The 24,032-nt window shown below is 44.5% G+C and overlaps 1 protein-coding gene across 1 annotated transcript in view; it reads left to right on the top strand.

Annotated features, from left to right (window-relative positions):
• Positions 1-23,705, top strand: part of htr3a (5-hydroxytryptamine (serotonin) receptor 3A) — a 32,282-nt gene extending 8,577 nt beyond the window's left edge. Inside the window, exons 3-9 of the mRNA XM_080214689.1 lie at positions 1,783-1,827; positions 4,198-4,307; positions 7,287-7,456; positions 15,205-15,371; positions 16,738-16,948; positions 18,700-18,933; positions 23,422-23,705. Of these exons, the coding sequence (XP_080070815.1) occupies positions 1,783-1,827; positions 4,198-4,307; positions 7,287-7,456; positions 15,205-15,371; positions 16,738-16,948; positions 18,700-18,933; positions 23,422-23,705 (1,221 nt within the window). The remainder of the gene's footprint in view (positions 1-1,782; positions 1,828-4,197; positions 4,308-7,286; positions 7,457-15,204; positions 15,372-16,737; positions 16,949-18,699; positions 18,934-23,421) is intronic.
• Positions 23,706-24,032: the final 327 nt, after the last annotated feature.

Below are 24,032 nucleotides of genomic sequence, written 5' to 3'. Positions count from 1 at the left end.
ACCGTGATAAAGATCCAAAGTGATCCCTCTGTTTTGACAAATCACTATTTCATCGTTCCCCTTGTTTAGTTGAAGGGGTAAGAAACATTGAAACCAGGAGCAGGAGTGGGCCATTAGGCCCTTTAAGCCTTTCCCACCATTCAATATAATCATAGCTGTTTCTCTATCTTAACACCATGCTCCCACACTCTCCCCATATCCCTTGATGCCTTTAGATTCTAGAAATCTATCTATTTTCTTTTAAAATATATTTAGCGATTTAACCTCCACAACCTTCTGCGGTAGAGAATTCCACAGGGTTCACCACCGTCTGAGTTAAGAGGTTTTTCCCCATCTCAGTCCTAAATAACATCCTCTGTGTCCTGAGACTGTGACCCATTGTTCTGGACCTCCCAGTCAGAGGAAACAACCTCCCTGCATCCAGTCCCATTCACGGATGTCCCTTAGGGAAGGAAACTCCATATGCTTCACCACTTACTCTGTATGTGATTCCAGTGCCACATGTGATTGACTCTTAACTGCCCACTCTTGACGTGGCCTAGCAAGCTGGCAGGTCTAACGAGGGATAGGTATTAAATTTAAGCCTCTCTAGCAATGCCTACATTGTAATCACTGTGTGACCTCTGCTCTGCATCCTGCTGCTAAGAATTGCTTTAATGAATTCCTAACTGGGAGACAAAGAGTCCACAAATGAAACATGTGCACATAGATCTTGTAAATCCAGTGATTTTTCTTTATTATTCATACCACAATCATTAAAATCAAAGGTACAAAAACACTGAAAATGTGGGATAAAATGCTGGTCTTTATTTCCTGAGGGCTAAGATAGAGAGAGGGGTTACGTTTCAGTTGTATAAAACCTTAACCAGACCCCATCTGGAGTAACTGGCTGGGAATTCATGACCTCGCTGGGGCAAGGCTCATAAAATCCCGTCCGAGGTCAACAGAGAATTCCATTCTGCGAGCCTCGCCTGCGCAAATTCTGGGCAGTGTGCTGCGGTAAAATTCCAGCCTCTGTATTCACTTCTGACTAATGCACATTGGCCTTAGTGAGAGTATTGTGCAGATTCACCATAGATTAAACAGTTAAATAATGAGGACTGGTTACTTAAGCTTGGTTTTTATGCCTTGGAGTGTTGGAAGTTGAAGGGTGATTTGATCAATGGATCGAACGCGACAAATAGGGTGGATAAAGAAAAGGTAAATTTTCTGTTTGGTGGAGACGTAGACAAGGGAGAAGATAGTTTGAGTTAGATCATTCAGAGATGAAACCAGGAAACACTTGTTCACGCAAAAGGTATGGAAATCTGAACTCTCTCCCCAAAAACACTGTGGTTGGAATTTTACTGGCACATCCCGCTCCGGAATCAGGGTGAGTGAGGTTCCCAGAATGGAATTCTTTGTTGGTCTTGGATGGGATTTTACGAGCCTTGCCCGAGCAAGATCATATCATTCCAACCTCTGAGCGCTGAGCTAACTTAGACTGTCAAAACGTGTAGGGAAGGGATATGATCAAAGGCAGTGAAATGGATTTGAGGTCATAATATAATTGAATGGTGGAACAAGCTCAAAGGGCTGAGTGGCATTTTATTCTTATGTTTAAGCCTAATATCAATCAAACACACACAAAACACAGATCAAGGACATGCACGCACAACCCAAAACACCCATTATTCCAGAGCTAAACACAATGTTGGAGCAACATGTATTGACAGATCACCCCCACTTTACTTATAACTGATAACATCTCTGTGGTTAATGTTGTGATTTGTCTAATTTCAGGATGAGAAAAATCAAGTCTTAACCACCTACATCTGGTATCGACAGGTAAGAATGTGAAATTTGATTGCAATTGGAGCAGTAGGTTAAGAAAACGAGAAGTAGAATTTTGTTTAGAATCAGGTGTCCATTGCTTCACCAAACCGTTTCATTGTGCCTCTTTTGCGACACTGTTGCCTTCCTTTGCTTGTACCAGTACATCAGTGCTGAAGCATCAGCCATACCATAAGTGAAGTTCAGGTCACAAAGGCCCATCAGTCCACTGGGGAACAGCTTTCTCTTTATTCCATTTGTCTTTCGCCGTTTCCTAGCCTATCCCAAAGTTGGAATGTCAGCTTAGGTTGTATACATAAACCGTCAGCCCACAAATCTCTGGGCCAGTATGGAGATTCCTACCAGGAAATATCAGCTGGTCCATCAAGCCTGCCCAACACATCAGGATGACTGAAACATCTTGATTAAATACTCCATTTCCCTCAACACCACCTTACCCACGACAACCAAATAATCTCTTGAGAGAGATGGAGAAAAAGGGAAAGAGAGGTAGATCTAGAACCAATAAGAGGATTAAAAAATAGAATCCATACAGTGCAGAAGGAGGCCATTCAGCCCATTGAGTCTGAACCGACAACAATCCCATCCAGGCCTTATCCCCGCAGCCCCATGTATTCAAGCCGCAAGTCCCCCTGACACTAAGGGGCATCTTTGCATGGCCAATCTACCTAACACGCACACCTTTGGACAGTGGGAGGAAACCGGAGCACCTGGAGGAAACCCATGCAGACACAGGAAAAATGTGCAAACTCCACACGGACAATGACCCAAAGTCAGAATTGTACCCAGGTCCCTGCTGTGAGGCAGCAGTGCTAACCACTGTGCCACCCTGAGTAATACTCTGAGTAATTCCTCCTCTTCAAACTGTTCAGGCAGAAATCCAGAACCCAGAAATCTGCAGATCACACGGATCTAATGCTATAAACACGTACCTTCCATATGACATGATTGGCATGATGGCATAGTGGGTTAGCACTGCTGCCTCACAGCACCAGAGACCTGGGTTCAATTCTTGGCTTGGGTCACTGTTTGTGTGGAGTTTGAATGTTCTCCCTGTGTCTGTGTGGGTTTCCTCCAGGTGCTCCGGTTTCCTCCCACAATCCAAAGATATACAGGATAGGTGGATTGGCCATGCTAAATTGCCCCTCAATATAAGGGGGAATAACTTGGGTAAATGCATGGAGTTGTGGGGATAGGGCCTGGGTGGGATCGTGGTCAGTGCAGACTCAATGGGCTGAATGGCCTCTTTCTGCACTGTAGGATTCTATGATTCTGCCCCATCCAGAGATTGAACAAACTCTATTTTGAAGGCAGAAAATCAACACTCACTGCAACAGCTTCATAGAGTAAAAAGTCATAGAGATTTATAGAGCATGGAAACAGGCCCAATTTGTCCATGCCGCCCTCTTTTTTTGAAACCCCTAAGCTAATCCCAATTGCCTGTGTTTGGCCCATACCTCTCTATAGCCATGGTACCCATGTAAGTATCTAAATGCTTTTTAAAAGACAAAATTGTACCTACCTCTACTACTACCTCTGGCAGCTTGTTCCACTCTCTGTGTGAAAAAATTGTCCCTCTAGACATTTTTGTATCTCTCCCCTCTCACCTTAAACCTATGCCTCTAGTTTTAGACTCCCCTACCTTTGGGAAAAGATGTTGACTCTCCACCTTGTCTATGTCCCTCATTATTTTATAGACCTCTATATGGTCACCCCTCAGCCTCTTACGTTCCAGAGAAAAAAGTCTCAGTCTATTCAGCCTCTCCTTATAACTCAATCCATCAAGTCCTAGTAGCATCTAGTAAATCTTTTCTGCACTCTTTCTAGTGTAATAATATCCTTTCTACAATAGGGTGACCAGAATTGCACACAGTATTCCAATGTCTTGTACAACTTCAACAGGACATCCCAACTCCTGCATTCAATGTTCTAATCGATGAAACCAAGCATGCCAAATACCACTTTCACCACTCTGTCCACCTGTGACTCCACTTTCAAGGGGCTATGAACATGTATGCCTGGATCTTTCTGATCTGTAACTCCCCCCAGTGCCCTACCACTAACTGAGTAAATGCTGCCCTGGTTCAATTTACCAAAATGCATCACCTTGCATTTGTCTAAATTAACATTCAACATTCATACTAAACCAAATCTCACTGATCAACTTAGACTGAAATCTGCTTTTTTTTCAATTGAATATTCACAAGTTTGGATTTTTTTTACTATACATACATTTGAATTATCTGAATGTTGGGGTCCATACCTCAGTAAAAAATAGGTCAACCACTCACTTGCATTGTAGGTAGAATACCTGTACGGAACACTGCACAAATCCGGAGAAATACTTTGCCCAATGTCTTTCAGATTTGGACCGATGAATTCTTGGTGTGGGATCCCCAGGACTTTGATGATATCAAGCAGATATCGATTCCCACTGCAAACATCTGGGTGCCGGATATTTTAATCAATGAATTGTAAGTGATCTTATTATTCAAATAACAGTGGGAAAAAAAACTACAGCAAATATCTCAGGTTGGTTTCAAGGACAACATTGAACCAGACAAGCATAGTGGATGCAGACAAAGATCAAAAAACAAAGAAAAGTACAGCACAGGAACAGGCCATTTGGCCCTCCAATTCAATGCCATTCACGATGCCCTAACTAAACTAAAAAAAACCTGCCCTTATGTGGTCCGTATCCCTCTATTTCCTCCCTATTCATGTACCCATGCCTCTTAAATGTTGCCAATGTGCCTGCTTCCACCACCTCCTCTGGCAGCACATTCCAGACACCCGCCACTCTCTGCATGAAAACCCTCCCCCACACATCTCCCTTAAACTTTCTCCCCTCACCTTGAACCTGTGTTGCCTTATAATTGGCACTTTCACCCTGGGGAAAAAGCCTCTGACTATCCACCTTATCGATGCCTCTCATAATTTTGAAAACCTCTATCAGGTTTCCCCTTAGCCTCTGTCTTTCCAGTGAAAACAATCCTAGTTTATTCAATCTCTCCTCATTGCTAAATCCCTGGAGACCAGGCAACATCCTGGTGAACCTTCTTTGCACTATCTCCAAAACTTCCACATCCTTCTGGGTAGTGTGGTGGCCAGAACTGCATGTAATATTCCAAAAACAGCCTAGCCAAGGTTTTAATATAAGCTACATCATGGTTTCCCAACTCTTGTACTCAATGCCCCGGCTGATGAAGGCAAGCATGCCATAGGCCTTCTTAATCATCTTGTGCTTAATCATCTGTGTTGCCAGTTTTAGGGAACTGTAGACCTGCACATCCAGATCTCTTTGTATGTTAATGCTCCCAAGACTTCTGCCATTTCACAGTACAATTCGCCCTCCAAATCTGACCCTCCAAAATGCATCACCTCGCATTTGTCCAGATTAAACTCCATTTGCCATTTCTATGCCCAAGTCTCCGATCTATCTGCATCCTGCAGTATCCTCTGACAACCCCTGGCACTATCAGCAACTCCACTAATCTTTCTGTCACTCGCAAATTTACTAATCAAACCACCCACATTTTCCTCTAGATAATTTATTTGTATTCAGCGATAGTTTTCAAACTCTAATTACAAAAACATCTGATTTTGTTTTCGTTCAAATCCAACATCCCTCTCACCTTGTGCTCTGAGCACATTAGTTTTTCAATATAGAACATAGAACAGTACAGCACAGGAACAGGCCCTTCAACCCACGGTGTTGTGCCAAACATGACGTTAAATTAAACAATGGTTAGCACTGCTGCCTGCCCTTAGTCCATATCTGTCTATGTTTTAATGATTTTTTTTGTCACAATCAAATAAAGCCTCAGAACTTATGCTTCGACTTCACATCCCACTTTATCCGAGATTTGGTGAGAACTATGTTGATATTGAGGAATGAGGGTTTTGAAACAGAGTGTTACCATAATCTTCCACAGTAACCCCCAAAAAGAAATATGGAGGTAGAAAGTTGAATATGGCACCTGAACGTAAAAGTGTTGAGACACAGAAACATCTCTGTAACCTCCTCCAGCACTATAACCCTCCGAGAGCTCTACATTCCTTCAATTCTGCCCTTCTGTGTGCATCACTATGTGTATTGTTCTACAAATAGTGGTCGTGCCTCCAGCTGACAGGGGCCTAACCTCTGAAATTCTGTCACTAAATCGCTTCATTCTTCCTGCCTTTGTAGGATTCTTATGTAATCTACCTTTTTGACCAAGCTTTCGCTCACCTGTCTTCACATCAATACCAAATTGTGCCCAATTATTGCTCATATCAAACACCTTTGGATGTTTTGTCTTTCTCCAATAAATGCATGGTGTTGTACCGTGTATGGAGTTGAAGAATGGAATAAAATTGTCCAGCAGATCAAGCCTAGCTTTTCTCATTCACCTTTGAGCAGCCAGTTACAAAGTTGAATTGAAGTGGACAGAAATTGAAAGCCTATTTCCAGAGAATTTCACCTGATCTCACAACTGGGAAAGGATACCCAATGGTTCTGCAGTTCCTCATAAACTTTGAAACAATATTAATAATATGCATTGAACTCACCAATAAACAGTTGGTCTTCTTGTCCTAAGGTTGCTAACAATTCAGCATTAACTGATAAATGAAAGTGTGAATAACAGGAAGTAATAAGGGTTGTTGACAAATTTACAGTCAGCTACTATATTATGCTTACAACTTCCGGTGTGTAAATCCTTTAACTTCAGCCTGAACTTAACCAATCGTTGGTGTTTAGGGGAATGGCTCTAAATTCTCCTGATATAAATTGAGAATTTCTTCTTCGTTATTACATAGAGTTATATAAGATCTTCAACACAGAAGCAGGCCATTTGACCTAACCATGTTGAAATGTATACTCCATATATCTCCACCCACCCTACCTTATTTCACTCAATCACCATACCCTCCTATTCCTTTCAACCTCGAGATGCCTTTCAAATTCATTTCAACTAGTCCTTGTGGCGGTGCATTGGTGGCGGCACAGTGGTTAACACTGCTGCCACACAGCGTCAGGGACCCAGGTTCGATTCCCGGCTTGGGTCACAATCTGAGTGGAGTCAGCACATTGTCTCTGCGGGTTTCCCCTGGGTGATCCAGTTTCTTCCCACAGTCCAAAAGATTTGCTGGTTAGATGCATTGACCATGCTAAATTCTCCCTCAGTGTACCCAAACAGATGCCAGGAGTGTAGCGCCGAGGGGATTTTCATAGTAACTTCCTTGCAGTGTTAAAGTCTACTTGCGACAATAATAGAATCCTACAGTGCAGCAGGAAGCTATTCGGCTCATCAAATATGCACTGACCACAATCCAACCAAGGCCCTATCTCCATAACTCCTTGTATTTACTCTAGCTCATCCCCCCTGACACTGAGGAGCAATTTAGCATGGCCAGTCTACCTAACCCACACATCTTTGAACTGATAATAAACTAAACATGTATTTTCTTAGCGTTGATGTAGGTAAATCACCTGATATCCCGTACATTTATGTTGACTATGAAGGCCAGGTGAAGAACTACAAGCCCATCCAGGTAGTCACCGCTTGTAGCTTGGATATCTACAATTTCCCGTTTGATGTCCAGAACTGTACATTCACATTCACAAGCTGGCTACACAATAGTAAGTAACAGTGAAAGCTCAAAGAAATGTCTATTTCGTTTGTTGTGCTTTTGGAAGAAAAATGGGAGTTTGAGTGAAAAGGACTGGGGGGTGGGGGTGGGGGGTGCTGGGGAGACATTTTTGACCTCAATTGAGGAAAAAGAGCTGACAAATGGGTGTTGATTCAATGTTGGACGGAGTAAAAATCTTTATTGTTCTAAATGTATCATGACTCATGCCTCTGCCAAAGAGCCATAGAGTCACAGAGGTTTACAGTTTGGAAACAGGGCCTTAAGCCCAACTTGTCCATACCGTTCAGTTTTTACCATTAAGCTAGATCCACTTGCCCATATTTGGCCCATATCTCCCTATACCCACCTTACTCATGTAACTGTCTAAATGTTTTTTAAAGGATAATATTGTACTGACCTCTACCACTGCCTCTGGCAGCTTGTTCCAGTCACTCATCAAGGCTACAGAAGTTAAAATTCCAGGACCCTGGTGAAGATTATGTAAACCTTTAGCTGAAAACATTGTTAAAAGACAGGCTGAGAATAGGAACAGTATCGATACCAAAGACCAGGAAAGACCTTTCACCCCATTGACCTTAATCCCTTTAATACGGCAGTTCACCGATCTTGGCATGCAGCTTTTCTGATTGGTTACTACAAACATTTATCATATTATTATAATGTATTTCGCCTTAAGTTATCTTTTGATCATTTTACAATCAAGCCAATGTAACTCTATTATAGATTTTAAATTTCCTTTAAATCATTTAATTTAATTTCCTAACTCCCCAAAGCCTATCCATTATCTACAAGGCACAAGTCAGAAGTGTGATGGAATATCCCCACTTGCCTGGATGAGTGCAGCTCCAACAACATTCAAGGAACTTGACACCATTCAGGACAAAGCAGCCCGCTTGATTGGCAACACACACACAAACATCCATTCCCCCCACTGCCGACACTCAGTAGCAGCAACATGTACTATCTACAAGATGCACTGCAGCAAATGACCAGAGATCCTTAGCCAGAACTTTCCAAACCCATGACCAATTCCATCTGGAAGGACAAGGGCAGCAATGCATGGGAACACCACTACCTGCAAGTTCCCCCCCAAGCCGCTCACCATCCTGACTTGGAAATATATCGCTTGTTCCTTCTCAGTTGCTGGGTCAAAATCCTAGAACTCCCTCCCTAATGGCATTGTGGGATGATCCATAGCACATGGACTGCAGTGATTCAAGAAGGCAGCTCACCGCCACCTTCTCAAGGGCAACTAGGAGTGGGCAACAGATGCTGGCCAGCCAGAGATGCCCATGTCCCATGAATGAATAAAAAAAAATTAATGGTTCTACCAGCAGTCACCTCTCTCTCTCTTGCTTTTCGGTGGCCACCGTTCCAAGTGCAAAATCCCTGCATAAAAAACCCAACTTCTGAACAAAATCAGCAAACAAATAAAAACCAACATGCAGAACAACGCTGGTGAATTTGATGACCTTAATGTTCCATGTAAATGCCCTGCAAACAACAGAATTATTGGTGCCAATGACCATACCTTGCTGATGTTGACAAAGTGACAGGAAGATTTAATGGTCAGCACAAACTCTATGCTATCTATGGAGCTACCCATAAGTATGGCATTGTGGCACAGTGGTTAGCACTGCTGCCTCACAGCACCAGGAACCCAGATTCAATTCTTGGCTTGGGCCACTGTCTGTGTGGTGTCTGCATGTTCTCCCCATGTCTAAGTGGGTTTCCTCTGGGTGCTCCAGTTTCCTCCCACAGTCCAAAGATGTGCGGATTAGGTGCACTGGCGTGCTAAATTCTCCCTCAGTGTACACAAACAGGCGCTGGAGTGTGGTGACTCAGGGATTTTCACAGTAATTTCATTGCAATGTTAATATGAGCCTATTTGTGATGAATAAATAAACTTTAACTTTAAACTTTAGGGTGGATGAATCAGTTGCTTGCACCTTGACACTGGCTAAGAATAATGGCATTGTGGCCAAAACTGTCTAACAAGCTGAAAATTTGGATTAGCGGAAATGTTATGATTGTATAAGAACATAAGAAAATAGGAGCAGGAGTTGGCCATCTAGCCCTTCGAGCCTGCCCCACCATTCAATAAGATCATGGCTGATCTGAAGTGGATCAGTTCCACTTTCCCGCTTTCTCCCCTTAACCCTTAATTTCCCTGTCTATCAGAAACCTATCTATCCGTGACTTAAGTATATTTAGCGAGGTAGCCTCCACCACTTCAACGGGCAGAGAATTCCAGAGATTCACCACCCTTTGAGTGAAGAAGTTCCTCCTCAACTCTGATCTAAACTGCCCCCCGCTTATCTTGAGGCTGTGCCCTCTAGTCCTGCTATCCTTTCTAAGCGGGAAGAATCTCTCTACCTCTACCCTATCCATCCCCTTCATTATCTTATACGTCTCTATAAGATCCCCCCTCATCCTTCTAAACTCCAACGAGTACAGACCCAGTCTGTTTAGTCTCTCTTCATAGTCCAACCCCCTCATCTCTGGTATCAGCCTAGTGAACCTCCTCTGTATTAAAAAAGAAGTCACGCGAAAAAAAAACTAGCAGTCTTACTTTTTAGTAAGATTATGGGTTCACCTTATCTCCCACCAATTAATATTTTAAATGTTTTGAACCAGTTCCTTCTTTAATTAACTATCTTCTCTCTGGGGTACATGAGAGTACAAAAAAAAGTACAACGTGTGTTATGAAGGCCACCTTGGAGAAGGCTTACCCAATGCTTAGCATCTGCGTACAACAACAGATGAATGAACACCGCTCGACAATCACCAGGCAAGACTGTTCCCTTCCTATTGGGGAACACTTCAGCAATCACGGGCATTCGGCCTCTGAACTTCGGATAAGAGTTCTCCAAGGCGGCCTTCATGACACACGACAGTGCAGAGTCGCCGAGCAGAGACTGATAGCCAATTTCCGCACACATGAGGACGGCCTCAACCGGGATCTTGGGTTCATGTCACACTATCTGTAACCCCCTCGATTTGTCTGGGCTTGCAAAATCTCACTAACTGTCCTGGCTGGAGACAATGTGTACCTTTTTAACCTGTGCTTAACCCTCTCTCCACTCATATTGTCTGTATCTTTAAGACTTGATTACCTGTAAAAACTCGCATTCCAACCATTATTTTGCAATTGAGTTTGTGTCTTTATATGCCCTGTTTGTGAACAGAACTCCCACTCACCTGATGAAGGGGCAGTGCTCCAAAAGCTGGTGGCTTGTGCTACCAAATAAACCTGTTGCGCTTTAACCTGATGTTGTGAGACTTTTTAGTCTGTTATATTTAGACATTGAAAGTGGCAAGAACCGAGTTCCTGGAGGCAGGTTTGAACAGAAAAAATTCAGTGAGACAACCATACTTCTGCTGGGCACCACCTAGTGGTTGGTTTGAGAAAATTACTGGCAGATGATTTAATTGAATCAGAGAATGGTTGCAGCACAGAATGAGGTTTATCAGCCCATTCAGGCTGTGTCGGTTCTCTACAAGAAAAATGTAGCATTCCCACTCCCTGCCCTTTCCTCTGAGCCTGATTTATACTATTTTCCCCTTTGCTTTTGGAAACCAGGGCTTAAGTTTATTTATTAGTGTCACAAGTAACCTTACATTAACACTGCAATGAAGTTATTGTGAAAATCCCCTAGTTGCCATAGTCAGGCGCCTGTTTAGTGCACTGAGAGAGAATTTAGCACGGCCAATCAGCATGTCTTTCAGACTGTGGAAGGACACGGGGAGAACATGCAGACTCTGCATAGACAGTGACCCAAGCTGGGAATCGAACATGGATCCATGGAGCTGTGAGGCAGCAGTGCTAACCATCGTGCCGCCCACAGTGTGCCCTCACCACACTCTCAGCACATTCCAGATCCTGACAACTCCTTGCCTGAAAAGGATTTTCTCTGTCTTTGGCAGTTTGGCAAATCACAGTCCTTTGGTTCTCGAACGTAAGTCAATGGGATCTGTTAGAATCATAGAATCCTACCATGCAGGAGAAGGCCATTCGACTCATCTTCTCTGCACTGACTCTCTGAGTATCTTACCCAGATCCTCCTCCCCCCCCCTAACCCTGAACCTGAAACCACAAACATTTACCACTGCTAATCCATCTAAGGAGCAATTTAGCATGGCCAATCCACCCTACCTGCATGTTTTTGGAGTGTGAGGGGAAACCGGAGCACCCAGAGGAAACCCACGCACACATGGGGAGAACATGCAGACTGACAGTGACCTGAGGCCGGAATTGAACCTGGGTCCCTGGTGCTATGAGGCAATTGTGCTAACCACTTTGCCACCATGCTGCCCCAGTTATGACTTAACTCTAATTAATGTGAATAGACTTCAGTCTTTTAATATCTAAATATCAGCAATCCCACCCAGGCCCTATCCCCACAACCCCATATATTTAACCTACCTAGTCTCCCTGACACTAAGGGGCAATTTAGCATGGTCAATCCACCTATCCCATACATCCTTGGACTGTTTCTCTTAATTTATTCTGCTGTTGGAATCATTGTGATTTCTCAATGTGTCGGTGATCGAATATTGGAAAGGGGAGAGTTATAGAACAAAGAGATTTAGGGGTACAGGTTCAGAGCTCCTTGAAAGTGGACTCACATGTGGACAGAGTGGTGAAGAAGGCATGCTTGGTTTCATTGGTCAGAACATTGAATACAGGAGTTGGGATGTCTTGTTGAAGTTGTACAAGACATTGGTAAGGCCACACTTGGAATATTGTGTACAGTTCTGGTCACCCTATTATAGAAAGGATATTATTGAACTAGAAAGAGTGCAAAAAAGATTTACTAGGATGCTACCAGGACTTGATGGTTTGAGTTATAAGGAGAGATTGGATAGACTGGGACTTCTTTCTCTGGCTTATGGGTGATCTTATAGAGGTCTATAAAATAATGACGGGCATAGATCAGCTAGATAGTCAATACCTTTTTCCAAAGATAGGGGAGTTTAAAACTAGAGGGGATAGGTTTAATGTGAGAGGGAAGAGATACAGAAGTGTCCAGAGGGGCAATTTTTTCACACAGAGAGTGGTGAGTGTCTGGAATGAGCTGCCAGTGGTAGTAGTAGAGGCAGGTTCAATCTTCTCTTTTAAAAAGCGTTTGGACAGTTACGTGGGTAAGATGGGTATAGAGGGATATGGGCCAAATGTGGGCAATTGGGACTAGCTTAGGGGTTAAAAAAGGGGCAGCATGGACAAGTTGGGCTGAATGGCCCATTTCCATGTTGTAAACCTCTATGACTCTATGATGTTTGGTCACGGGGCACGCACCGAAATGGGGGAGCAGGGACCTGTGGGAAAGAGATAGGGAAGTAAATTCGTCCCAAAAGCAAAACTTTGCCGGAGTGCAGGATTGTCTATATTGCAAAATAAAGTACAAAAGGAGAAGATATAGATAATTGAAGCACTGGCTGGGATTCCCACCCCCCACTTCCCATGATGTGTTTACCGGCGGCGTAGAGCTTGCCATTGGTCACTGGTGGGATGCTCCCCACCGATGTCTACGGCGTTTTGCGTGGCTCATCCATCCCACTGCTGGGGAACCTGTCATGGGAAGGGTCGCCTTCAGTAGGACTGGAAGATTCCACCAGCTGGAAGGGTCGGAATGCCTTGCCCACTCTATCTAATTCTGCTTTAATTAGATGACAGAACTGAACCAGATGTACTGACTGGGTGGAAGAAAAAGGAAGAGGTTATACCATTTTATTTTACAAACCAACGTATTAGACACATTGGCCCCAACACAATATATGTGGAAGTTTTAATATTAATTTCTTTTATGAAGATGATCATGACGTATTGGGGCAGCATTGTTGTCTCACAGCACCAGGGATCTGGGTTCGAATCCTGGCTTGGGTCACTGTCTGTGCAGAGTCTGCATGTTCTTCCCCATGTCTGCATCAGTTTCCTCCGGGTGCTCCAATTTCCTCCCACAGTCTGAAAGACGTGCTGGTTAGGATGCATTGGCCATGTTAAATTCTCCCTCAGTGTACTTGAACAGGCGCCGGAGTGTGGCGCCTAGGGGATTTTCACAGTAACTTCATTGCAGTGTTAATGTAAGCCTACTTGTGACACCAATAAATAAGCTTCACTGATGAGAATTGTTAGTTATTGAGGACAATTTTTATACCATGTTATAGTTTATTTGCTGTATTTATCGACTATATATTGATTATATTAGTTATGTATTAATTTAGTTCAATTATTTTAGATTAGATGATTAGCTCATTTCTACTTCTAAACCAATTCTGTTGTTAAGTAATCACATCCACTTTACGCCCGCTTCACTAAATATGAGCAGGGCTTGGGGAATTTGGTCTAGCAGTGCTCACAATTTTCGCCAAAGAACACGGAGAAAAAGCATCCATTTCTCGAACTCCTTTCAAACCCACAGGAAGTCCCAAGATGCTTTCGAACCACTTTGGAAACATAGTCACTGAAGTAATGTAGGAAATGCAGCCGTCAGTTTATGCACAGTGCTAATTATACTCAATATCAAAGTTCACAATAAGCCCTTATCACACACTACTGATCGTGTCTTGGTCTACATTGGCCCTGGGTCTGGCAAAGCCTCAATTTACATTTCTCATCCTTTTTTCCAATCCCTCCATGACCTTGTCCCTTCCTCTATCCGTGACTCCCTCCAGCCCTACATCTCTACAAGATCTCTGCATTCATCCAATTCTGGCTTCAAGTGCATCCCTGATTTTGATCGGTCTGTCATTGGTGACCATTCTTCCAACAGCCTAGGCTGTATATTCTGGAATTCCTTCCCTAAATTTCTCCTCTTCAGTTGCTCTCTCTCCTTTTAGAAGCTTCTTAAAACCCATTCCTTCGACTGTGCTTTTGGTTGCTTGCCTTGATATCTCCTTCAGTGGTTCAGTTTGTTTGATAATGGCTCTGTGAAGCAGCTTGGCCCGTTTCGCTAGAACATAAGAAATAGGAGCAGGAGTGGGCCATTTAGCCCTTCGAATCTGCCCTGCCATTCAACAAGATCATGGCTGATCTTAAGTGGATCAGTTCCACTTTCCTGCTTTCTCCCCATAATCCTTAATTCCCTTGTCTATCAGAAACCTATCTACCCGTGACTTAAATATATTTAGCGAGGTAGCCTCCACCACTTCAACGGGCAGAGAATTCCAGAGACTCACCACCCTTTGAGTGAAGAAGTTCCTCCTCAACTCCGATCTAAACTGTCCCCCCCCCCGCCTTATTTTGAGGCTGTGCCCTCTAGTCCTGCTATCCTTTCTAAGTGGGAAGAATCTCTCTACCTCTACCCTATCCATCCCCTTCATTATCTTATATGTCTCTATAAGATCCCCCCTCATCCTTCTAAACTCCAACGAGTACAGGCCCAGTCTATTCAATCTCTCCTCATAAGGTAACACCCTCAACTCCGGTATCAGCCTAGTGAACCTCCTCTGCACACCCTCCAAGGCCAATATATCCTTCCGCAAGTGCGGCGACCAAAACTGCACACAGTACTCCAGCTGCGGCCTCCCCAGTACCCTGTACAGTTGCAGCAAGACCTCCCTGCTTTTATATTCTGTCCCCCTCGCGATAAAGGCCAACATTCCACTCGCCTTCTTGATCACCTGCTGGATGGAGCTGCTGGATGGAGAGGCACTATGTTAAGTTGTGTTGTTGTTGCCATATTATTTTAAAATTGGATTGCAACCTGTCCAACCGCTTTGTTTCGATACTTTCAGTCCGAGATATTAATATCTCGCTGTGGAGATCACCGGAAGATGTGAAATACGACAGGAGCGTTTTCATGAACCAAGGCGAATGGGAGCTTCTTTATGTCGAAACCCACTTCAATGAATTTAACCTAGAAAGAGGGGTGTCTGAGGGCTACGCAGAAATGCAGTTCTTTGTAAGTCGCTTCCTACTTCACACTTTATGGTTTTTGTCAGGCTGAATGGTGACACCATCATCATAAGCTATGGGATTCGAGAAGCGTCCATATTTTTTAAGGGCAGCACGATGGCACCATGGATTAGCAATGCTGCCTCACAGCACCAGGGATCCAGGTTCAATTCCCAACTTGGGTCCCCATGTGGAATCTGCAGGTTCTCCCCATGTCTGCGTGGGTTTCCTCTGGATGCTCTGGTTTCCTCCTACAGTCTGAAAGATGTGCTGGTTAGGTGTATTGGTCATGCTAAATTGCCCTTTGGTGGAGATTAGTGGGCTGTCTGTGTGGAGTTTGCATGTTCTTCCCATGTCTACATAGGTTTCCTTTGGGTACTCCGGTTTCTTCCCACATTCCAAAAATGTGGGTTAGGTAGATTGGCCATGCTAAATTGCCTCTTTGATGGATTAGTAATGGTAAACATGTGGGGTTTCAAGAACAGGATTGGGGAGAGGGCCTGGGTAAGATGCTGTGTCAGAGAGTTGGTACAGACTCAACAGACCGAATGGCCTCCTTCTACACTGTAGGATTCTGTGAAATGATGATCTCTCATCTTTAGGATATGTCTCCTGGCCCCAGAATCCACTCTCCAACCAATGGAAATAATTTCTCTTCATCTGCCCCATCAGTTCCTCTTAATGTTCTGAAAATGTAAATCAAATGTTTATTTATCAGTGTCACATTAACACTGCAATGAAGTTACTGTGAAAGTTCCTTAGTCGCCACACTCCAGCGTCTGTTCAGGTACACTGAGGGTGAATTTAGCGTGGCCAAACCACCTAACCAACAGATAGGATCATAGAGCCTCTACAGTGCAGAAGGAGGCCATTCAGCCCATCAAGCCTACACCAACAGTCCCACTAGGCCCTGTCCCCATAACCTAACATATTTACCTCGCTAATCCCTTTAACCTACGCATTCCGGGACACTAAGGGGCAATGTAGCACAGCCAATCAACCTAGCCTGCACATCTTTGGACTGTGGGAGGAAACTGGAGCACCCGGAGGAAACCCACACAGACACGGGGAGAACATGCAGACTCCATGCAGTTAGCGACCCAAGCTGAGAGTTGAGCCTGGGTCCCTGGCACTGTGCCACCCCATGACCCCTTAACATTCAAAATTCCAGGGATGCAGCTCTAGTTTGTTTAATTACTCCTCATGATGAGGCCAGCTATCATTCTGATAAACCTGCACTGCCGATATACCTTTCCTAAGATATAATTTTAACACAGTACTCCAGGTGTGTCAAACCAGAGTGTGATGTACCTGCAGTATAACTTCAGTCCGGGGTATTTTCTTGATGATAATCCTCTCTTGCTTTATTTTAGCTGGTCATTCGAAGGCGTCCCCTCTTCTATGCGGTGAGTTTGCTGCTACCCAGTATCTTCCTGATGATCATGGACATCATTGGGTTTTATTTGCCTCCGGACAGCGGCGAGAGGGTTTCGTTTAAAATTACTCTTCTTCTAGGGTATTCCGTCTTTCTCATCATCGTGTCTGACACCCTCCCAGCTACAGCCATCGGCACTCCACTGATAGGTAAATGGACACCACCTCCGCTTCACTACCTGCTTTTGTTTTGTGTCAGGTGTAGGTTTGAAACAAGTGAAACAATAATCTGTCATTTGCTTTAACAAAAATAAGCTGCTTGCACGTTGGATTGTTTGTAGAGAAACGTAGCCTTGGAAAACTGACCTTGGCTGGAATTTTCCAGCACTCCCGTTGTAGGCTTTCCCAGGGCAGAGGCAGTTCCACACTGGCAGGGTCTTCCCATCCTGCCGATATCAATGGCAACTTGCATGGCTCGCCTGGCCTGTAGCTGGGGAACCCAAGGCAGGGATCGAGTTTGGTGGGACTGGAAGCTTGCATTGGCAGGAAGGACGGGAAAATCCCATCAGTAGAGTCATCATGGAATGGGAGGGATTCGTTGAGTTGATGCCAGCTCTCTGTAGAGCAATCCAGCCAATCCCATTCCCACACTGTATGAACATGTTCCTGCAAGATTGTCCCCTTCAGGGATAATTTCTGTTTCAAACCGTTCATCATTTTTGAGTTAGAAAGAACCAGATGCTGGTACAGACCTGCCCTTGCTTTCTCCTGCCCTCTGATCCACAGACTACCTGCAGCATAGAAGGAGGCCATTCGACCCATCAAGCCTGCACAACAACAATCCCACCCAGCCCCTATCCCCATAAATCCACATATTTACCCTACTGATTCTTCTGACACTAAGAGGCAATTTAGCATGGCCGGTTAATCTAACCCGCACACCTTTGGAGCGTGGGAGGAAGCCAAAGCACCCAGAGGAAAACCATGCAGACACGGGGAGAATGTGCAAACTCCACACAGACAATGACTCAAGCCGGGAATTGAACCCGGGTCCTTGGCATTGTGAGGCAGCAATACAAAGCATTGTGCCACCTTGGAGCCCATGATTAAATTAGCAGTGTCTTCTTGAGAAATGAACTTGAAACCAAACAGACTGAGTATCAACGTCTTGGACACCCACTGCAAAGCTGGCTGCACATGGCACCATCACCAAATATGATTACATAATTCCCCTAACAGTCAGGCCTGGTGGATGCACTGCTGTAAATGACTGGCACCAATTTTATTTACATAATTTGTATTTGCCCACTCACTGCATTTAGCTGGTGAAATCACCTTCTTTTTACCAGGAGGTGGAGCTGCAGTTACAGTCATGAGTTGTGGTTGCTGTCGTTCACACAAATTCTTTTCAAGTAGATTCTGTAGACTGTTTGCTACATTATACTTAGATAAAATCCTCAGGCTGAGTCAATGGTCATTGTTTTGACTGATGTCATATGGCATAGAGGTGGTGCGGTGACTCAACGGTTGGCACTGCTGCCTCACAGTGCCAGGGACCTGGGTTCAATTCCTGGCTTGGGTCACTGTCTGTGCGGAGTTTGCATGTTTTTCCCATGTCTGCGTGGGTTTCCTCCGGGTACTTCGGTTTCCTCCCACGGTCAGAAAGACATGCTGGTTAGATGCATTGGCCGTGCTAAGTTCTCCCTCAGTTTACCTGAACAGGCGCCAGAGTGTGGCAACTAGAGGATTACCACAGTAATTTCATTCAGTGTTAATGTAACACTAATAAAAACACTACTTGTAACACTAATAAAAACTTCAAATTCTGCCTCCAACTCATTGACTGCCACTATGGTGTCTCAGGTCACCTGTTTGAGGATTTTACTTTGTATTTAGGTAACAATTATTTCAGTAACCAAATCCTATTCTTTATCTGCCTCCACGTCTCCATTTCTCCTCAGGTGTGTATTTTGTGGTCTGCATGGCTCTGCTAGTGATTAGCCTGACTGAGACCATTCTAATTGTGCGCCTGGTACACAAACAGGACCTCCAGCCCCACGTGCCAGAGTGGGTGAAGCGCCTGGTTCTGGACAAAGCCACGATCTTGCTCTGTCTCCGTGACAAAAAGCAATTCCATTCCACGTGTCAGCACAGTGGAACACCGGACAGTCCCAGGGACATGAAGGGCAGCACAGGTGGGTGAATGAACCCCAGGCCTAACAAGATTAAAAATGAGTACACCTGACTTTGTAATCACACCTGTGCAGAAGGAAATGGGCACACAGGGGCACGCACGATCCATCGAAACACATTTCTGCATTTTGACGGTTGGTGCAAATGTTGAGGCACTCTGGAGTGCAATATAAATGGAAGATTTTTTTATTTAGACATTATACACAATAGGCGGCGCGGTGGTTAGCACTGCTGCCTCACAGCACCAGGGACCTGGGTTCAATTCCAGCCTTGGGTGACAGTGCAGAGTCTGCACATTCTCCATGTGTTTCCTCCGGGTGCTCCAGTTTCCTCCCAGAGTACTAAGATGTGAGAGTTAGGTGGATTGGCCCTTAGTATCACAGAGCTTTACAGCATGGAAACAGGCCCTTCAGCCCAACTTGTTCCTGCCACCCAATTTTTACCACTAAGTTATTCCCAATTGCCCACATTTGGTCCATATCCTTCCAGATCCATCTTACCCATGTAACTGTCTAAACTTTTAAAGCTTTTTCATTAGTGTCACATTTAGGCTTACATTAACACTGCAATGAAGTTACCGTGAAAATCCCCTAGTCACCACACTCTGGCACCTGGTCAGGTACACTGAAGGAAAATTTAGCATGGCCATATACCTAGCTAGCACATCTTTCAGACTTGGGAGGAAACCCACGCAGTCACAGGGGGAACATGCAAACCCCCACAGACAGTGACCCAAGCCGGGAATCAAGTCAGAATTGCACCTGCCTTTACTATTACCTCTGGCAGCTCATTCCAGACACTCACTAACCTCCTTGTGAGAAAACTGCTCTCTGGGCCCTTTTGTATCTCTCCCCTCTCACCTTAAACTGATGCTCTCTAGTTTTAGACTCCCCTCCCTTCAATGAAAGATATTGACTATCTAACTGATCAATTCCTCTCATTATTTTGTAGACCTCTATAGGATCGCCCTAAGTTCTAGTCTATTCAGCCTTTCCTTGTAACTCAAACCATCAAGTCCCGGTAGCATCTTGGTAAATATTTTCTGCACTCTTTCTAGTTCAATAATATCCTTTCAATAATAGGGTCACCAGAATTGTGTACAATATTTCAAGTGTGGCCTTACCAATGTCTTGTACAACTTCAACAAGACATCCCAATTCCTGTATTCAATGTTCTGACCAATGGAACCAAGCATGCCGAATGCTTTCTTCACCACTCTGTCCACTTGTAACTTTCAAGGAGCTATGAGCCTGTATCCGTAGATCTCTTAGTTCTATAACTTTCCCCAATGCCCTACTGTTAACTGAGTAAGTCCTGCCCTGGTTCGATCTACCAAAATGCATTTATCTAAATTAAACTCCATCTGCCATTCGTCAGCCCACTGGCCCAGTTGATCAAGATCAATCCTGGGTAACTTTCTTCACTGTCCATTACGCCACGAATCTTGGTGTCATCTGAAAACTTACTAACCATGCCCCGTAAAATCTTAAACAGGTCATTAATGTAAATAACAAATAACAGTGGACCCAGCATCGATCCCTGAGGCACACCTCCTCCAGTTTGAAAAATAGCCCTCCACAACCATCCTCTGTCTTCTGTCACCAAGCCAATTTTGTATCCAATTGCCTGCCACACCCTGGATTCCATGAGATTTAACCTTCTGCAAAACCTACCATGCAGCATCTCGTCAAAGGCCTTGCTAACATCTAAATAGACAATGTCGACTGCATTGCCCTCATCTACCTTCTCGGTTACCCCTTGAAAAAACTCAAACAAATTCACGAGACATGATTTTCCACTCACAAAGCCATGCTAACTGTCCCTAAATCAGTATTTTCCCCTCTAAATGCTGCTGGGTGCTGTCTCCCAGAATACCTTCACACAACTTACCCACTAGAGACATTAGGCTGACTAGCCTGTAGTTCCCAGGCTATTCCCTGCAGCTCTTCTTAAATAAAGAAGAGGGATCAGCAGGGTAAATACGTGGGGTTACGGGGATAGGGTCTGGGTGGGATTGTTGTCGGTGCAGGCTCAATGGACCGAATGGCCTCCTTCTGCACATAGGGATTCTACACAGAAAGAATCTGCATAAAAATGGAAGCAGCACGATAAATGAAAGCCTTCCTTTTCTTCACTTGATGGTTTTGACTGATGGATGACTAGGATTGGAAACTCACTTTCTGAGGTACATTGGGTGGGATTTTACGACCTCGCTCAGGCGCGATCGGAAATTTCCACACAAGGCCAATGGAGTGTTCCATTGTCGGACCCTCACCTGCCCAGAATCGGAGCGGGCGCGGTGGGTAGAGTTCCGGCCATTATGTCAACGTCCCTGAGCTACCTGACTGTGAACACCTGGAAATTCCCCTGGCAGCTGCATTCACATGATGCCTTTAACGTAGCAAACCACCCCAAGACACTTCGCAGGATTGTTATCAAACACAAATTTGATTCCCATTCACATAATGAGATATTAGAAAAGTCAACTCATAGAGTCATAGAGGTTTACAGCATGGAAACAGGCTGTTCAGCCCAAATTGCCCATGCCACCTTTTTTTAATCCCCTAAACTAGTCCCAATTGCTTGTATTTGGCCTATATTCCTCTATACCCATCTTACCTATGTAACTATCTAAATGCTTTTTAAAAGACAAAATTGTACCCACCTCTACTACTACCTCTGGCAGCTTGTTCCAAACACTCACCACCCTCTATGTGAAAAATTGCCCCTCTGGGCCCTTTTATATCTTTCCCCTCTCACGTTAAATCTATGCCATCTAGCTTTAGATTCCCCTACCTTTGGGAAAAGATATTGACTATCGAGCTGATCTTTGCCCCTCATTATTTTATAGACCTCTAAAAGATCACCCCTCAGCTTCCTACACCCCAGAGAAAAAAGTCCCAGTCTATCCAGCCTCTCCTTATATCTCAAACCATCAAGCCCCAGTAACATCCTAATAAATCTTTTCTGCACTCTTTGCAGAAACTCATTAAAAGAGAAAGGCTTCAAGGAACATCTCAAAGAGGGGCAGTGAGGAGGGAGATTTAGGGAGGGAATTCCAGTGCTTAGGGTGAAGGTAGTTGGAGGCATGGCCACCGATGGCAGAATGATTAAATCAGGAGTGTGTAAGAAATCAGATTTGGAAGAGTGCACTGATCTCTGGGGGTTTGGAGCATAGGAGCAGACACAGACCATTCATCCCATTGAGCCTGCTCTGTCATTCAGTGAAGTCATAGAATCATAGAAGAATCATAGAATCCCTACAGTACAGAAGGAGGCCATTTTGCCCATCAAGTCTGTACCAACTACAATCCCACCAAGGCCCCTATTCCTGTGACCCATACATTTAATCCTGCTAATCCCCCTGCCACTAAGGATTTAAAGTTTAAATTCTAAAGTTCATTCATTAGTGTCACTGCAATGAAGTTACTGTGAAAATTCCCTAGCCACTGCACTCCGGCGCCTGTTCAGGTACACTGAGGGAGAATTTAGCACGGACAATGCACATAACCAACACTTCTTTCGGAGAAAACCCGACACAGGAAGAACACGCAAACTCCACACAGACAACGACCGAAGCCAGGAATCGAACCCAGTTCCCTGACAGTGTGAGGCAGCAGTGCTAACCTCTGTGCCACTGTGCTGCCCCAATGGTTCATGGCCAATCAACCTAACCTGTACATCTTTGGAGTGTGGGAGGAAACCGGAGCACCCAGAGGAAACCCATGCAGACATGGGGAGAAAATGCAAACTCCACACAGACAGTGACCCCAGGCCAGAATTGAACTTGGATCCCTGGTGCTGTGAGGCAGCAGTGCTAACCACCGTGCCCATGGCTGATTATCTATCTCAATGTCACTTTCCTGCACTATCCCCATATCCCTTAACATCATTAATCTCCAGAAATCTATTTCTGTCTGGAACGTACTCAACGATTGAGCTTCCACTGTCCTCTGGGTAGAGAATTCCTAAGTTTCACCATCTGTGATTGAAGAAATTCCTCCTCATCTCAGTGTTAAATGAACTGCCCTTTATTCTGAGGTTGTGCTGCCTGGATCCAGACTCCCCAGCCCAGGAAAACACCCTGTCCATGTCTAAGATCAGCTAAGATTACAGAGATTTGAAACAAAGAAACTGTGGGTTTTTTTATCTTTACCTTGACCAGAGTAATCAGAAATTTTTTCCCGGAGTGGAAGAGCCAATTACTAATGAGCCTTGGTTTAAGGTGCAAAGGACAAGGTTTAAAGGAGATGTACGAGGCAAGTTTTTTAAGGTTGGTGCCTGGAACTAGCTGCTGGGTGATGTAGTGGAAGCAGATACGATAGCGAGTTTTAAGGGGCATCTTGACAAATACATGAATAGGATGGGAATAAAGGGATATGGTCCCTGGAAGGGTTTTAGTTCAGAGGGGCAGCATGGTTGGCGCAGGCTTGGAGGGCTGAAGGGCCTTTTCCTGTGCTATAATTTTCTTTGTTCTTTGTTCTTAACAGTGCAACTGAATCACTTCACCTGCGAGAATGGAGTGGACTGTGAGAAGCCAGTTGGCTCCAGCTTGCCCCAAGTAGACTCACCCCTCACAGTGAACAGCATCCTGCAGGAGATCTCAGCCATTCGCCAGTTTCTGGAGAAGCGGGATGAGTACAGAGATATCGCCAAGGAGTGGCTGCAGGTTGGGTACGTTTTGGATGTTCTCCTCTTCCGTGTGTACCTGGTGGCTGTCCTGGCCTATGGGATCAGCTTGGGCACGCTGTGGTCCATCTGGCAATACTCCTGAGTCAACAAGACAACAGGGCACCTGCCTCCACCTAACGTGCAGAATGTACTTTGTATCATTTTGTTCTGGATTCATGGAGGTTTACTGCATGGAAATAAGCCTGTCAGTCCAACTTGTCCATGCCACCCAGTCTTTTACCATTAAGCTAGTCCCAATTACTTGCATTTGGCCCATATTCCTCTATTCCCATCGTACCCATGTAACTGTTTAAATGCTTTTTTAAAGACAAAATTGTACCCTCCTCTACCAATACCTCTGGCAACTTGTTGCAGACACTCACCACCCTCTGTGTGAAAAAATTGCCCCTCTGGACACTTTTGTATCTCT

Source organism: Carcharhinus amblyrhynchos, chromosome 29, assembly GCF_965287045.1.
Source record: "Carcharhinus amblyrhynchos chromosome 29, sCarAmb.v2.hapA, whole genome shotgun sequence".
NCBI lineage: Eukaryota > Metazoa > Chordata > Chondrichthyes > Carcharhiniformes > Carcharhinidae > Carcharhinus > Carcharhinus amblyrhynchos.
The sequence above is the reverse complement of the archived record's forward strand: the minus strand, read 5'-3'. Positions and strand labels throughout refer to the sequence as shown.